This window comes from Apus apus, chromosome 4, assembly GCF_020740795.1.
Source record: "Apus apus isolate bApuApu2 chromosome 4, bApuApu2.pri.cur, whole genome shotgun sequence".
In the NCBI taxonomy this organism is placed as follows: Eukaryota; Metazoa; Chordata; class Aves; order Apodiformes; family Apodidae; genus Apus; species Apus apus.
The window spans coordinates 17,774,727-17,792,103 of record NC_067285.1 but is presented as its reverse complement, the minus strand read 5'-3'; the positions used below and the strand labels follow the sequence as shown (position 1 = coordinate 17,792,103).

The 17,377-nt window shown below is 41.0% G+C and overlaps 1 protein-coding gene across 6 annotated transcripts in view; it reads right to left on the bottom strand.

Annotated features, from left to right (window-relative positions):
- Positions 1–17,377, bottom strand: part of PANK1 (pantothenate kinase 1) — a 33,428-nt gene that overhangs the window by 10,534 nt on the left and 5,517 nt on the right. For 3 of the 6 annotated variants that reach the window (XM_051617272.1, XM_051617274.1, XM_051617275.1), the window contains one exon: positions 7,135–7,487. In XM_051617272.1, the coding sequence (XP_051473232.1) occupies positions 7,135–7,487 (353 nt within the window). Of the gene's footprint in view, positions 1–7,134; positions 7,488–15,777; positions 15,894–16,181; positions 16,578–17,377 lie in introns of those variants that run through there. The other 3 variants (XM_051617271.1, XM_051617273.1, XM_051617276.1) reach the window with 3 other exon arrangements.

Here is a 17,377-nt window from a genome sequence, read left to right as displayed (position 1 = left end):
TACCTTGAATTTCAGCAATTTCTTGCTATTAGACTGAGAGGGAAAGCTGCAATTAAGACATATATATACAAGGTATTAACAAAATAAATGCTTGACACACTCTCACAATGGACATTGTATGGAGCCCACTAAGTCATCAATTGTCAGAGGTTTTATTTATTTTGTTAAAACTCAAATAACATTGGATATAGCTAGCCAAAACAGCCTAAGAGTCTATACTAACCATGATCTTTCTCTAGGTTATGTTCTGTACAGACTCAACTTCTTCATCTTACTGTATAAGCTAGATGCATCATGACCAAATATGATCTAACACAGCATGCACAAACGTGCTATGAACCAGAAGACTGCTACACAAAGACAAGTCATTAGCAGAATTATGGCTCCTACTGTCAAAAACTCTGTTCTCCAATAAGCCAAATACCCAGCCATGAGCTGGTTTTGTCTCATCCATGTTATACTTCTATAAATAAACATCAGTGAGAACCCTTGGAAGACACAAAAAAGCAATACAAAACCAAGAGTAAAACACTTCTGACCTCAGTGTAAAAAAAAGACAAAATTGTTTCTACAAATTCTTGAATAAGCCCAACAATATTTTAAGGACAGCACAAAAGAAACTAATCAAAGGTTCTTTTTCAATCACTAAAGCAGAGAAGTTTTCATTAAGTCCAGCCTTTCAGACACAAAAGACATACTAGAATTTGCTCTGCTTTTTATAGCTCTGTGCTATATTTAACAGCTGACATACTGTAAGCAGAAAAGCTCTATTACTGCTCTCTTTGATGTACGATATTCATAGTAGACTGAAAAACTATTTCCCTGCGTTGTTGCAGCAGTCTGGTATTCATTTCAGAAGGAGCAAGACTGGCACTGGAATTCCACAGCAATCCGCCTTCATTCAGAGATCTGTGAGCTCTGCAGCCACCAGACTTCCAAGGCTCCAAACAGCCAAGCAAGCAACCACTGTTCTTGTTTCTAAAAATAAATAAGGGCACAGTTGCGAGGAATATGGCAATCCAGTCTTGAACAAGAAATCGTGACAGAGCTAGGGTCACAATTCCCAGACCCTTTCCCCGCACATAGAACTGCCTTTTCTCTATTATTTTGTTTGCCCACAGAGAATCGAGCAGCAAAACTTTATCACAAATCAGATGTGCCTGTAAACATCATAAATAAAATATGCGTAGGCAAACATTTTTCTGGTGCCATCACCTGATCTACCATACTCTACTTGTCCTCATCTTTCAATTGTTCAAACCACTTCTTGCAGGAACTGAAGCTTATGTGCAAAAATGTAAAACAAAACCAGGAGCTGCGAGTAGTAGCACATTTTAACTGGACATTTTACCTACTTTTTACAAATGCATTTGCAGATATTTTCCAGCTCTTCACAATCTCTAATATGAGGACAGACAGCATAATGGTCAACTTATCCCATTCTGTGCTCCTGTAACTATATTTAGCACAGGGCCTCTCTAGAAGTTGCACTGTGAGAGGAAGAACTACAGAACAAAGTAGTACACAGGACCCTGAAGGGAAAATTTATGACAGTTAAAGGGAAACCATATGTAGGGTTTTTTTATAACACAATTTTTCTGCTTTCTGGCCAGACTGCAAAAATTCTTCTTTCTTTTAGACTGTTTTTTAAATGCCAGGAAAGGGGAGGGAACAAAACGTCTTTAGTCTTCAAGGCACTCTTCAGGAACACCAAAAGGAGGGAATCAGGACTTTAACCATATTTACAAGCACATGCAACACAGCAAAGAAGTAGTGAACACTTCCCCATGACAAGTTACACCTTAAGAACAAACTCCTGAAACCCAGCTGATTTCAAGAATACTCAAAAGGTCTGTTGTTACTGTGTGCAGATGCTATTTTAAGGAGAATGAAAGCCCATCTCTTGTTGTACACCTATAAAAAGTGCTGGAAAACAGTACTGTCTGTTCAAGTTCAGGGTTTTTTGTTTTTAAATAATAGGCATAATGTAAAACAATTTTAGCTTTACTCAAGTATCAGATGGTATAAACAGAAAGAAATGTTGTATCTACTTGCTGCTGCTTTCAAGTAGAGAAGCACAGACTTGAGACATATCTTTTGCTTTATGAGTAAGTATTTCCACCTCAGGAAGGAAAACATGAAACTGTTCAGTCCTCTCCAAGTGAGCTGAGGGTAGCCATGACATATATGCAGGAGGGTTAAAGCCTCATGGATGAACATTGATGTGCACACATCTTTTCAATTAAGGTCCAGCTCACAAAAGACCCAGTTTGAATTTTCAGTTACCAAGTTCTGGCTAGTACAGGAATGTCCAAACCTAGATTCAGTTGCAAGTTAATCTGTCTCTTAGACTTTCTATCAGAAATATGATTTTTTTTTTTTTCCTGCAAGAAACTCTTATGAACACAATGTCTTGCAAGTTTTTAATTAGCAATTAAAACAACCTCATTTACTATACCAGTCTGCCTTTTATATACCTTCTGGGCATCACTCTGGTTTTTATTTCTTATAGTAGCTTACGGTCTAGCTTTTTCTTCCATCTCTCTCCCATTACCTCTCCTCCACTTTTATAACATGTGCTCCGCTTCCTTTATATTGTTATTGTCCTTACCTCAGCCTCCAGCCCCACTTCTATTTGAGCTCAGATGAGGTACTCCACCTCCCCCACCCCACGAAGTGCTCCACACCTTGAGGCTGGAAAATATCCATTTACATTCAAAAAAGACAGAGCCTAATGCAAATAAAGGGTAAGCTCAACATTCTCTGAGGCAGAAGTCTAGATGGACTCTGCACCAGCTTTGGACAAAAAGCACTAGCAGAGGATCTGCCCTCTCACCCAGCTAGCTGTAAGGATCTCTTTCCTCTCTTCACAGGGATGAGATGCACATTGCTTCTACCCATTCCCTCTGAAAAGTTCCCTAGCTTCTTGCAGTGGTAGTAACAGAAGGTACTGTGGTTACTTCACCTGTCCTCCAGGTGCCACTTTAAACTCTGGCCCAGTCTACACATTACAGGCCATCACCTATGGCCTGGACAGCAGTGTCCAGCCTCCTCAAGCGAGTGAGGTGCAACAAGATTTCAGTGTCTTATGCTAACCTAGAGCTACACAGTTTACTCATCCTACAACACAGAACAGTGAGTTTAAGATAAATACAGTCTACAAGTCATCCACAGTCATTCCATTCACATCACTAAATCAAGCCTTAGAATCAGCTTTTAGTTGGCACAAGGAAACTATCTTCCAACAGCCAAGCTTCTCCTCAAAGCATTTCTCTAGAGGTTATGAGGAAGGTTAAGGTCTAAGTTTAATTTTGTGTTGGTAACAGATTTACTTCCTACCCTGCCCCAAATGTTCCGTATTAAGTGATCGGCTTTTGGCTCAGGTCCAACTGAAGCCAGCAGTAAAATTTCTATCAAGACAAGACAGGTTCTGTAGGTGTCTGTTCAGCAAAGGAATAAAACCATCCCATCTTAGAGCCAGGAAAATCAACAGGAATTTTGCAACAGAGCAAGTTTTAGACAAAATTCCAAGTAGTCCTTCCTTCCCTCATCCCCCATGTATCCTTTACATTGAGTTGCTTTACAAAACTGAGTGACAGCCTAAGAATTTATTCCTCATCACATTAACATCATACTTTTGTGGAAGAAATGTGTGCATGCTATCATGAAGGAGTCACAGAGTAAAAAAATTTACATCACAGTACATAAGCAAATAAGCCTATGTACTCCTTACTTTTATGGAAGTGATGTTACTTGAGCATTTACAGAATATGTGAAGTGACAGTATGCAGTGGGGAAAGGAAGGAGGGTTACTAGAATTAACAACAAATTCAGCCATACCTTAACACCACTGCTACCTGAAAATAAAGTCAACCAGCCATTCATATCAGTCATTCAGAAAAGGAAAACAGGGAAAAAAACCACAACACACACAAAACCCAAAACCAAGAAAAAACACCCTCAGCTAGAAACAGTTCTTTAGTGAATTACTTACCGATACTCTTCAATTAACACTAAGTGCAACCTTATGCTTGGTAACATTATTTCTGTGGTCTTGTTTAATGAATACAGTAAGCTTTCCCACTTCTAGGGGAAGCATTCAGATTGTAAGAATGAATCAAATTATTCGCAGGCTACTGAGCATTATTGCTGGCAGTCACCAAGCAGTCCATGGAGACTTCTCCAGGTGTCCTCTTATCCAGCACCGTGGATTGTATGAGTGGGAGGTCAAACAGCTAAACCTATCTAGCTTTGTATATTTAATTGCCTTTCTATGCCAAGACAACAGGCTTAAGGTAAACAGAACATGCATCACATCTTATTTTTTAATACACAAAAGCAGCATATGTGCCTAGATGAAACATATTTAACTCATTTAGGGATTCAGAATTTGACACTAGAACAGGCAAGTAACAACAGGGTGTTTGTTTATTTTAAGGAGAAAAAGCTGTTGTAATCTTAGAAGGATTCCTTCTTTGGGATTTGAATGCTGTTTTGCAATATGTTGGCTGCTTTGTCCTAAATCTATGCAATCCTGAAAGTCCCATAAGCCTTCAGAAACACCATGAAAAATAGTAACTTAAAAGCATCTACATAGGGAATTATGGGGCCAGAACAAAAGCCTGTTACTTATACCAGTTTCATGAGCTTAGTACACAGCCAGATTTTTTATGAAATGTACATTGACAAACATACTTCAGTTTTTCCACATTGTTTCCAAGTAAGAGAAGCAGGAACATTTAAAGCCTCCTCCATGTAAGGCACTACACAAGATTGAAACCTGCAATGGCAGGATATTAGACTTGGCACATGGTGTCTGCTTCTACAGGTGCATTACAGTGATCAAATATTTGAAACAGACATTTCAATGCTTTGAGAGCAATCCTGAAGCTGCTGCTGTCCAATGTCAATTTACAGTCAGCAGAACACACTCAGATAGCCAGCTGCTGTTACAATGGCTAATGAAGTGTGATAATTTAAGTGCCAGTACCCAGGACACTCAGCCCTTTGAGACTGATTAAGCAAGCAAACCTTCATGTAATGGATAGTATTTTGCTTCTGTAATACTCTATGGATATTACCGTTTGAGCCAAGAAATACTTGCTATAAAGGAAGGTGTGGAACAGGGTATCTGTAAGAAGAGGTATCCAAAGCACTCACTAAGGTGTGAGTGCATTTCACTGATTGCTCTGCACTACAATACACACCCCCGCTCAGCCTTTATCATGTTTTTCTCAACTACCTCCAAGTGTTGCAGCACACAGGATATTAACCAACACTGCAGAGATGCTTGATTTCGTCTTCAAGTCCACCCATAATTTGCTGTTACCTCCTATTTTTTAAAATAGCTAGCAAAAAAGCCCCAGTTTCAACTACAGCTTCCAGTGCTACATTTACTATATTGAAACTGAGATGACAGAGACTGGCCCGTCACTGTAAATTGCATATTTACACCAGATAAAGTCAAAGCTATGGAGAGAAATGCTTAGTTGTGATAATCACCAGTAACTTCCAGTTAAATTCTACAGACTTGGAAGTGAGGGACATTAACTTCTTTATTAAGTAAGCCACTCTAGCTGCTATTACATGATGCAGAAGTATTTAGGAAGACTAACCATTCCAAAGGGATAGTCAGCATCTTCAGAAAGTCTCCTAGTGACCTCCCATTGTCACTAGAGAGCATGACCTCAATCATCCCCTGGACACACAGGACATGAAAACCTGAATTGAGGCCACATTGACTAGCACTAGAACTCACCAACTGCTGTAGTGCCAATATCCTTACACAATACAAGACAAATTATAATCTCTGAAGACCCTAACATGTAATGGATTTGTAATCAGCCTAAAGGACAAAAAATCTGACACTAGTAGTGGATTACTACAGCAGTTCAGAGACTTTACAGTCCTTCATTAGACTAGCTACTTTCCTGTTGAACATTTACTGAAAATGATTGCAAAACAGTACAACAGCTGGAAGTTACATTGATCTCTTACACCATTCTCTTTCCCCCTTAAGATCTTGGTCATCTGGTGGATGAGGGGAATTGACAAAAAACCTCTTGCACTGCAGGAACACTTGGAGTTAAAAATTAAGCACAAAGCCAAGGACTGCAGTCAACAGCAGTTAGCAAGTCCCTGTGATAGCTCCCTAAACTGAGGCAGAAAAGCAACTGATGTAACCAGTCAACCCAGCAACCATTCCTCATGATCAGGTCAAAAGTTAGGGAAAGAACTGTTAGACCTGCCTGCCAAGTAAATAATTCACATTAATCTGAGTGAGGCTGCTCTGGTACAGGCAGACTAGTCATTCTTTTACAGGAGATAAATGTAGATATGCCCCAGTACAGATAAAAACACAATAGGCAAGTGACTCCCTAATGACAATTTCTCTCTAATGCAGTTTGTGCAATGGTTCCCTATGTCTCTATCACCACAATGAATTTTTTCAGTGCTCTCACTCAGGAGCTGGGACTACTGCTGAAGTTCGTACAAACAGCAGCATCCAAATACATTATTTACATCAGCTTCTGGAGGTCCCTGCAGAGGCTATTTCTAAATTCAAGGAATTTGGGATCTAAATACCTCAAGAACTGCTTTTCTTCACATGATGTATGCCCAGGATTTAAATCAAAAGCTAGCTGCTTTTGCCATACTTTCATACACTGCTTTTCCCTCTGCTCCACACTTGGTCTTCCAGACACTTAAGTCTGCTTGAAGACTAACGTAAGGGGAAAGGAACCTGAATGTAATTTCCAGCCTGTATGTTTTAATTTCTGGTTTTCTAATAAATATCCAGTTTGCAAAGTTTGTACCTAGTTTCAGGCTCCTAGGTTGTCATAACTCACCTTCAGCTGATTATGAGGCATCTGATCATCACAGCTGTACTCTAAAAAAAGACATCCTATTTTTGGAAGACATCCTGCACAGCAATATTTCAGTAAAATATCCAGCATGTAAAATACCCTCCACAGTCTCAGCAATTCCACCAATTAACAAACATGAACTGACTCTGTTAGTCTTAACTAATTAGGATGGACAAAGAAATGTTATTTTCTATGCAAATTTACACAGAAGGACTCACATATTTTCTCAAAGTACTCCCCACTGAATCCTTATGACCTGTTCACATACCGTTCTAAAGTCCTCCTCAAACTTGTAAGCTCCACCTCCCGTGGCACAGAGTGTAGTGTGCAAACTGGAGAAGTTCTTTTCACTACCCATTTGTATGAACCTGTGCATGGCACAGCTGGGAAAGCGGATGAAGTGCAGGTTTCCTTTGCGTCCACACATGGTCAAATTTTTCAGTTCAAGGTGGACATCTCGAATGCCAGTTTTACCATAGGCTGTATTGGAGGTCAGGTATTTCCTAATGCTTTTCAGGTTTTCCACTTCCTCCTGTTCCTCTTCTGCAGTAATGTCCTTCGGTTCAAAATAGACCAGTTTAACCAATGTTCCACCGATATCCATTCCAAACCATGGAAATGCTAAGGACAAGAGGGTTGGGGAGGAAAAAAGAGAAAGTCACTATAAATACACAGGTTAGCCATACTACTTAAAACACTTGCTGAATGACAACTCAGTGCAGTCATAGTAGCAGAATCTGCTCTTGAAAGCTAGTGATCATTTATATGTCCAATTCAAATGTATTTAACACCTCCCTAAGCTAAGACTTCATAAAGTCTCAGTTAAGAAAAAGAATAAAGTAAGTCTCAAAACACTGATCTGGAGAAGCAGGTTTAAATAAAAAGGAAGTATTTCTTCCCAGGAAAACATTTAACTGTTCAGCCAGCACCCCTTGGCAGGGCACATGTACTGCATTTCACCCAGTCTGATTCCCAGCACCAATTCTTAAAATAGTCCAAGGAGGGAAGGAGGAAGAAACAACCAAAAAGGAGAACATAATTTCTCAAGTCACATTCCCACTGTGTAATATCTACAATTGCCTTTCCAAGATCAGTTGAATTTTCCACAGTCACAAGGCTCTATCTGAGAAGCAGTAATACACAACCCTCCCATTATGCTGCAAGTCTCCAGATTTCAGCCCACCAGAACTAGCAGCAGTGTTGGAACTACACGACTTGCATATATTAGCAGAAAGAGAATGAGCTGTTTCAAGTTCAGTATTTACCACTGACAGTGCTTTTCTTTGAGCATAGACTCCCTTTGCTGGTATATGTGTTAGCCTATCATGCAAGTATAGAAGAAATACCATTATTTGCTTCTCAGCATGTATGTATTTGACACAGCCAGCCTAGTCTATCAAAGCCTTTGTTGTGTTAATAGCAAGAGAAACACAGACAGAAAATACTAACTGAATTAAGTTGGTCTGCCTATTCTACTTATATACATGCATTCATTTTAAATAGTAAGCCATGTAACTTAAAAATGTATACACAGGTACTGCAGAAGGAGGCAGCTAGTGATGTTTCTTGAGAAATTAAAAGTATTGAGTACATGGGTAACATCTAAGATCCACTTCTAAAATACCACTCACACTGTCATCTCTTTGCTTTTAAGGGCAGACTTGCTAGAAATGTGATTGTACCAACTAGGGCATCCCAACTTAAGTGCTGATACAAAAGCCAAACCATGAACACCATATGCATTTCTGATATTTCTGCCAGTGAACTTAAATGGAAATAATTTAGGGTAAAGATTTTAATAAGCATAGGAGGTACTGATGACACTGTTCTTCATCAGGTAATCCCAGCTCAGTATTAAGTTAGTCAGCTTCAGGCTGGAAAGAGCTTACAGTCTTTTACTTCTTACCACAAAGGTCTCAGCATCATTCTTGTCTGTCTGAATAATTCCAATGTCTAAATTTCACAGGTATTAATACAACCCCTCAACCAATCCTTAAAAGTCAGATGGTTAAAATGGTTATTCTGCTTCACTGCAGTATACCAATATTTGAACCATCATATTCTCCCCCTTTTCCCTAAGGACAAGGAAGGTGTAATGCATAAACTCTCATGAAGTCGCTTGCTTACAGTTCAGGTTTTGTAAGAGCATCTCCTGTTATCTGCTGCAAAGCCTAATTCTTTTCCATGCCCTACAAGCTGCAAGACACAAAGACAATGCAGTGAAGTCTAATTTGAGGTTTGGGAAGATACAATCTATGCAGATGCATGAAAAGCTCCCTATAATGAGAGGAATTTGAAACAGATGTTTTTAAAATAGGCTTTACTCTAAAGAGGAAAAATATGTTACTATACACTAACCTGTATCTCAAACACTTCTGGAAGTACAAGGTAAATATTTCAGCAAAAGTGGTCTGTGGTCTGTTCTACACTGTACAACACAAAGTAGTGGAGCTCAGGATGCTAATTCCATTAGCAATTTACACAAATCTTTATTTCAGCTACTGAGAACTTCAGTTACCTACCTCACTAGAATAGAAAGTCTCCTTCTTGTATGTATTTTAACTATGCATGCAGTAAATTGAATTTTAAAAGCAGCATAGTTGAACTGTACTATATAGAACCAGCCTGTAACTAAGTGTAAACCAACATATTGCCAACAATATTCTACATTAAGAGCATAAAATCTACTACAATCTAGCTGCACCAAGAGTTGCTTTAAAGCTATCATGTAGATTTTAATCTTTGAGAGGGAAGATGCATTCCATCCACCTATCAAACAAAAGCCCAGTAATAAAAGTGCTAAGTACTACCAGCCGAGTTATTAACAAATGACTGCCAAAACAATTACAACTTAATTTAGCTGTGACTCCTCAAAAACGTTAACACAGAATAAGAACTGTAGAAAACTATGAAGTAATTTCAAGGCTGTACAGTTCTATTAGGTACTCACAATGCTCACATTTTAAAAGCAAGCAGAAACGCCATGAGACTTTCAGTTTATTCTCCCTGTGAATCTAAGCTCCTTTCATTTTGGTTTGAGCCAAACAGAGCTGTAGAAAGATCTTTGCTAGAACAGCAGCAGTTTTCTTCGGCACAGTCCACAACCGACATTTCAGTTATACAGAACAGCAGCTTAGCTTTCTTCGCAGCTGCCAACACCAGCTATCTGTTGGAATCACTAGCAGTAAAGACAATAACTACTTGGATTAATTGACCAATTAGGACAAAATTCATGTCTCAAAGACCCTGACAAGTCTTGATGAAATTCATATACTTCCACAGTATTGAAGTGAATGTGGAAACACTTCTGTATTCCAGTGATTGTTTTAAAAATGTATTCATTGTCTCTTGTGTTACTATCAATATGTACCAAAATGAAATGCACCACTAAAGCACCATCAGCCCTTTTCAGCATTAAATAAAGCACCTTAGCTGGTACCTACACACTTAAAACTTCCCTGTCACCACCAAATGCAGTGCTAAAGGGAGCTTGCATTCAGACTACAAGGTGCTCCTGGGTTTTGCTGTCTCCCTGAATACAGAAAGACCACTCAGAGGACATCAAAATTATTAGGGCACTCACTGCTACAACCAGGGGGTATTTATGTAGGTAATGGGTCCACAGACCTGAGGGAAAATTGGGGGGAGACTATGGAAGAATTTTGTTTTGGGCTTTTTTTGGTTAGTTTTAAACTGGAAGTCCAGCATTTCATTGATAACCTGAAAAAATGTTCAGTTTCTTGAGTTAAGAGCCAGGAAACGTAGGAAAAGAAAGTTAAATCCATGACATCTACATCGTAGGCTGCTAACAGTTATTCAGAATTGTGTGATTTACTGTGAAAAATGAAGACACTGAATATGTTATAGAAAATACCTACCGAATCAACACAATTTGTTGTTGTGGAGAAAATAAAGCTATTGTACTGTATAGCTCTGCTATAGTAGGTCATAAAAAATAACACTATAAAATCTAGTTCTATGACCTGTAGAACTGATACAGAAAGAATCAAGATGAATCATGCACTGTTAAAAGCCTAGCATAAATCAAGAAACTCTGCTTATCGTCTTGAGAAAATTAATTACCTTTATGTAAAACTGCACCAACTACTCACTGATTTGTTATCTTGAGATAAAAATCTCCACTAGTCCAAAATTTAGCTGCAGAAGCATGTGACAATGCAAACAGAATGTATCTACAGCATTGCATAATTAGGTAATCTGATGCACACGAACAGCTGTGCTATCTAGGGGAAAGGTTCACTCACGAGAAATTCCATGACACATTTTACCTAGTTTCTGCACAAACTTTGAAGAGTGTGAACCCATAAGACTATTCACATAGGCATATTACATTCAGAATTCAACCCATTTGATCTTAAAAAATCCTATGCTTAACAAACAACCTAAGGAGGCGGTGCAAAGCATAAATAAGGGAACTCCTAGGTCACTAGGTAACATTTCCCCCATTAAAGTGGATAACTACAGATTTAAACAACCACTGCCTAAAGTTAGCTGAATCTTTTTACTCCTCAACTCTTATAAAGAAATTGTGCCTGAATCCTGCTGCTCAGAACTTTCTTCTCTTTACCTGGACCCTAGCTTTTCTTCCATTTGGCAGAACTGTTTCACCTGATACATCACTCTTATAAGAGCTGCACCACAAACACAGATACAGTATCTGTATTTTTTATCAATAATTTGAATAGTCGTATCAAAACTCTGATACCTTAGTTATAAATATCTCAGATGAAATATTTTATGTTCAGCTGCTTTTCTTCCTGGACACACACAATGAAATCCTATTACTTTATTTACATCTTTCATTTGTATTTATTTTGCATTGCATAATGTTTTGATGATCTAAGAACTTCTTGTTTTAATTGGGACTGAAGAGGAGAGAAAGCCTCCTCTAAAAACAAACAAAAAAAATAAAGTCAAAACAAGAGTCACTCCTAAAATGGGATAGTATTCTCACAGCTCATGAAAGCTGCTATTAAAAAATTAGATAACAACTAACATATTTTTCAATTACTTCTTTCTATTTTGCATTGTTATTTTAAGCAATCCAAACAGGTTATAAAAAGGAAGTATTTGTTTTCCTTTAAAAAAAATAATCTATATATCTTAAAAGGTTAACTATATCTGCTTAGTAACAGAAGCTTCTCCAGACCTTGCAGAGCTAGAGCTAAATAAATCACTACTATATATCAGGCGAAAGTTTCCAGTTCATTTCCAGCAGCAAGAGCTTACTGAATGTCTACTGCCTCACTAGAAAATGAAGAAAAAACCCAAAACGACACCCAATCAAAACCCACAACCCAAGCAAAAGTAACTGCAAACCCAAAAGGAGCGAGGTGTTTGTTAACCAGTTGTGACTATTCACACATGTATTTTACCACAAACTGATTTCTGAAGATAGCATTGGGAGACTAGGCTACTACCTAGCCTATGCAGATTCATTTAAAAAACCCTAACAAAGAAAAGCCAAAATTGCAAAGCTACAAGTAGCAATGATTAGCTACCCAGTATCTCATTCCTGGATCTGACAACACCCAGTGCTGGAATAGATTTGTGTAAGTTGCCCATTCCTCTTGGCCATGTATTATTATGTTGTTGGTAAGGCGACAGCAGCTTTTACTTACAGGATGCTAGAACACAACATTCCAACTAGTTCAATTTGTTAGGACCAGTCCTACTTCTTAGAAAACCTTTATTCCCACCTACATTAAAATCAACTGGAGACTAAGTTTAAACAGCATGTCACCTGAAGCAATTCTTAAAATTAAAAGTCTGTGGGATACTTCAAAGCCTTAGACAAAATTTCAGTAACCAATAATATTGTACTTATTTGCTTTGCCAAACAACAGTAATACCAACATCAGTTTCACTCCTGTGTTCTTCACCCAAATATGTTGTATAAGCACAGCAGTCCATCTTCAGCAACACCACAGGTGAAAATGCCTGGGTTTTCCAGTTTCCACCTGGCTTTAAGTATTACTACATAATCATGCTGCAGCCAAACATCACAGGTGTAACAAGTTAATTATACAAAAGCATTCTTTACTGTGAAGCTACAACTCAAAGTCATTAGAAATTAAAACTAATATGCCTTATAACTGCCATGGTTAAACAGCCACCATGCCTAAAAATAGACATTCTTTGACCCCTAACAATTACCCGCTGACTTGGAGTGCGATGTAAGATACTGATTTGAATGGAGACCCTCAAAGCTTTTAAGAAAAGCAACACAATTAAGATGCCCAGACGGCTTCTTCCCTATGTCTGATATGGAAAACTGCTGTGAAGCACCAGTCTAGTTAACTGCCTTATTAAAATCTTTGTTCTTACTTGGCTACAATGCTGTTTCAGAGATCAATGAAGGCACTTAACTGCTCTTTTTTTTCTGTTCAAACAACACATTTAAACTGAACAACATTACACTTTAGAAAGCTTTTGAAATCTGCAGAATTCACAGTTTGAGTATTTTATTCTCTTCTGGAGCACCTGACAATGCAAGGCATCATAACAGATACACCTGTATTTGTTATGCTGTGCTGTGATACAGAAAGATAATGCAAACCCTAGTCTCAAAAAGGGCCTGCACTAACGATTTGAAGCAGAAAATTGGCATAAGCCTAACATCCCTGACAACTCATCTAGTTCAGCGAAGGAAAAAAACAAAGCAAAGAAACTTCTAAGATGAAACTTGAAGATGATGAGTCAAAATGAAGACAGGCTAGTCCCCAGATCCTCTCTCACCACTGGCTAATCAGCAAAGCACACTAGTTTCATAGGGAATCTTTCCTTCTCAGAGATGAAAAAGACTTGGGAATATAAGAGCCTACCTCATTTTGACAGAAAGAGTAACAGTCAAGAAACCGTACAATTTATAAGGATTTAAAGGAATAATTTCCACAGAAAGTCAGGTTTCATTTGTTGAAATATTGGGAAATGCCCATTATCTCCTTATCTTTTCTACCATGCAAAGCAAACCCCACAATCAATACTGAAGTCTTACATCCTATGTGGCAACTGCAATTCATTTTGCAATGTGTCCTTAAGCACAGAACAAACATCTGCAAACACCAGGATTAAATAAAAAAAACAGTAAAATATGACTGTGTAGTAGTATTCAGTAGAGATTGATGCAGTGGAAAGCTACATGGTACCAGAAGAATCGGAGTATAATTTAATTAATTTTTTAAGCTGGTGATAACATACTATCATGTTTTCCTGCAAGACTGATACTAAATTGCAAGTTTATTATTGTACAAAATTATCCTCCTAAATCAAAAAGTGTAAGGTCAGCAGAAATCATGTATTTAATTCAGCAAAGAAACTGCCAACAAAATAGTTATACTAAACACTTCACTCACCTGCTGTTTTCCTTAAAGCCTCAAGATATTAAAACCCCACAACTGAAGACTCAGTTGTCAGAGCTTGGGCAATGTAGCCAGTTACCTACATGCTTGACTTTGATGTGATCTTTTTCCCCTCAAGATGGGAGGAAAAATCCGAATTCCCCACTCTTTCTCATTCAAGTGATTACATAAGTCCCTAAAAGCTTTCTTTATTCTTTACAATAAAATAGTTTTCAATACTTTTAAGAGTTTGATACGCAAGTGCTACCTCTCCTTAGTTACGCCAAATCAAAATCTAAGTCAGTCCACGTTCTGCAGTTTTTTGTTTCTGAATGAAAATGACAGAACTGCTTAGGTTGGAAAAGACCTTCAAATCATCAAGTCCAACCATTAACTTTACTCTGCCAAGTCCAGCACTAAGCCATATCCCCATGCACCACTTCTAGATGACTTTTAAACACATGCAGAGATGGTGACACAACCACCTCCTTGGGCAGCCTGTTCAAATGTCTGACAACCCCTGCATTGAAATAGTTCTTCCTAACGTCTAGTCTAAACCTCCCCTAGTACAGATTAAGGCCATTCCTTGAGGTAGTGCGCTTTCAGCAGCACTTGATATGTGAAGCTGGACAAAGACTATAAAACCAGCTTGTGAAAGAGGATTACTTGGTCACGACCTATGTTAAATTTGGTAGAAATATCTACAGGTACTGTAAGCACTACATGAGTAAACACTACAGAGAACATTCTAAAGGAAAATTACTTGTGTAGCTCAGCAAACATTTTAAAAGCTGAAGAATGCATTGGGTTAAGCAGCTCTATGAAGGGTACAGCTCCTCAAAGCTGTTTCTAACTATTTTATTCTGCTTATGCAGAAAAGGTTTTTAAGTATTCATTTCAAAAGAAATAAAATATCAAGTGCAGCTGAATGCACACTACCTCCCTACTGAGTAGAAACATCTTTTAAGTTTTGGCACTGGGTAGCTGTGATCTTGACTATCCCCAGTTACCCTTTCAGAACGCACTGAACTTTTAACAAAGAAGCAAACATTTGTCAGCTTTATTAGAAGGGCTAGTGAAGCGAGAGTGTAAAGAAACACTTTTCCATTGGATTGTTTTATTTGTAGAGGTTACTATGGAATCAATCAATAGCTGCAACACCTATATAGAAGTAATTAGCTATGATCAAGATGATCAAGTAAGTGAAATTGATCAACAATCCTTATACAATTAAGTACACTACAAACAAGGACGTCCGAGACTCATATATATAGCCTTCAAACAAACCCTGAAGAAGACAGCCAGTCCATAACACCTCTCACAGCAACTAACCAAAGCCACAGGCGATGCTCATAAGGAGCATATTACACATTTATCACGCTTGCAAAAGACTTTTTTTTTTTTTTCCCCCTAGTCAGAATAATTTGCACCCGGCTCCAAGGTCTACTTTTTTTTCCTAATTCCAACAATATTTGGGGAAGGAGCACGTACTAAGACCGCAGAGCCTTCCCAACACGGAACGCACAGCGATATCCCCGCCCGGGCGTTACCTACATTGCTGCTTGGACACTACGAGCTTCATGGGCGCGTTGGGGAGCGGCGGTGCCCGGCGCGGCGCTGCCGCCCGCCGCCCGCCCGCGTTTGTGCCGGGCCGCCGCTCCCCGCCCGCCGCCGCCCCATTGGCGCAGGACGGGCTCAGCTCACGCAACAGCGGGGCCGTGCCCGGGCGCCGCCGCCGCATTGGCCGGCACCGGGGGCCCTCGCTCCGCCCGCCCGGCCCGCCGGCGAGGGTGGGGGCATGGAGCGCCCGCGGCGCGGGAGCCGGGCGGAGCTCTGCGGGGGACGGCGCAGGACCCGCGGCCCCTGACACCGGGCCGACGCCGAGGGCCGCCGGGCTGCGGCAGCGCCGCACGGAGCGGGCCGCCCCGCTGAGCCCGCCGAGCTCATCACTTACGTGGCCTGTGCCGCCGGCCCGAGTCCATCCTCCGGCGGAGCCTGCATTTCTTGGCCGGGGAGCCGTGGCTGAGCGGCGGCAGCTCCGGGCGGAGCAGCAGCGGGTGCGGCGCGTCCCCGCAGCCGCCGTTGCTCAGCGCCTGGCTGGAAGGGCGAAAGCCGTTCTGCAGCAACCCGCCGAGCAGCGAACAGGAGGCGGCGGGCGGGGGCCCCGCCGGCTTGGCGGGCTGGGCGCGGAGCTGCTCCCCCATGGCGGCAGCCTCTTCCCTTTGTCTCCCGGCTCAGCTCCGGCTGGGCGCGGCAGAGCTCCGGCTCATGCCGGCGCCCGTGCCCGCAGCTCCGTCCGCTGGGGCTGCGGCGCCCGCCTCCCCGCCGGCGGCGGCGCACGGCGCACGCGTCCTGCCCGCGGCGCGCTGCAGAGGGGCGGCCGCCGCCCTCGGCGGGGGACGCGGCGACCCTTGCGCCCCCCTAACGTGCGCATTCCCGCCCGCCCCGCCCGGCACCTGCGCGGCTCCGCGAGCGGCCGCGGGAGCGCGCCTCTCCCCCAGCCCCCAGTTCGCACGGTGCAGGGTGACATGGGGGGCTGGCCCCCGGTGCTGTTGCAGTGTGACTTTGCTCCCGTGACTCCATCAGTGGTGCACACCGGCCCCTGTAACCGGCGGTGGTGTCACCGTCGCTTCAGGCTGTCCACAGGCACTCTCATGTGACCCAGGTATCTGTGTCTGGGAGGCCTCTGCCTTCGTGATCCTAGGTATGCCTTGTACCTCACACCAACTTATTTGTGCATCTGCATCAACGTTCAAGTTTTTGTCTATGTTATCACGCGTTTCCTCAACAGCTTAGAGGGACAAGTGTGACCTTGAATGTGTTTGACCTCATGCATTTTTAGTATCTTGGCTTTCTGTGTGCAGCACAGATGATCTTGTGACTGTGATTTACTCCCTGACAACTGAGACACAAGAGTGTAAAAACACATTTTCTGAACGAAATATATTAATTACCAAGTGGACATACAATAAAACTAGGTGAACTGTGCTGCAGTGTCATGTATGCTTGAAAAGAAACTATTTCAGTTTTGCTCTGCACATGAAGGTGATTTCTTTATACATGGATGATTGTCCTTAAAGCAAAACCAGGTCACACAGCTGCTCCTCCTTACACCTAAAATTAGTACAGGACACAGGCCCTCCACTGTAA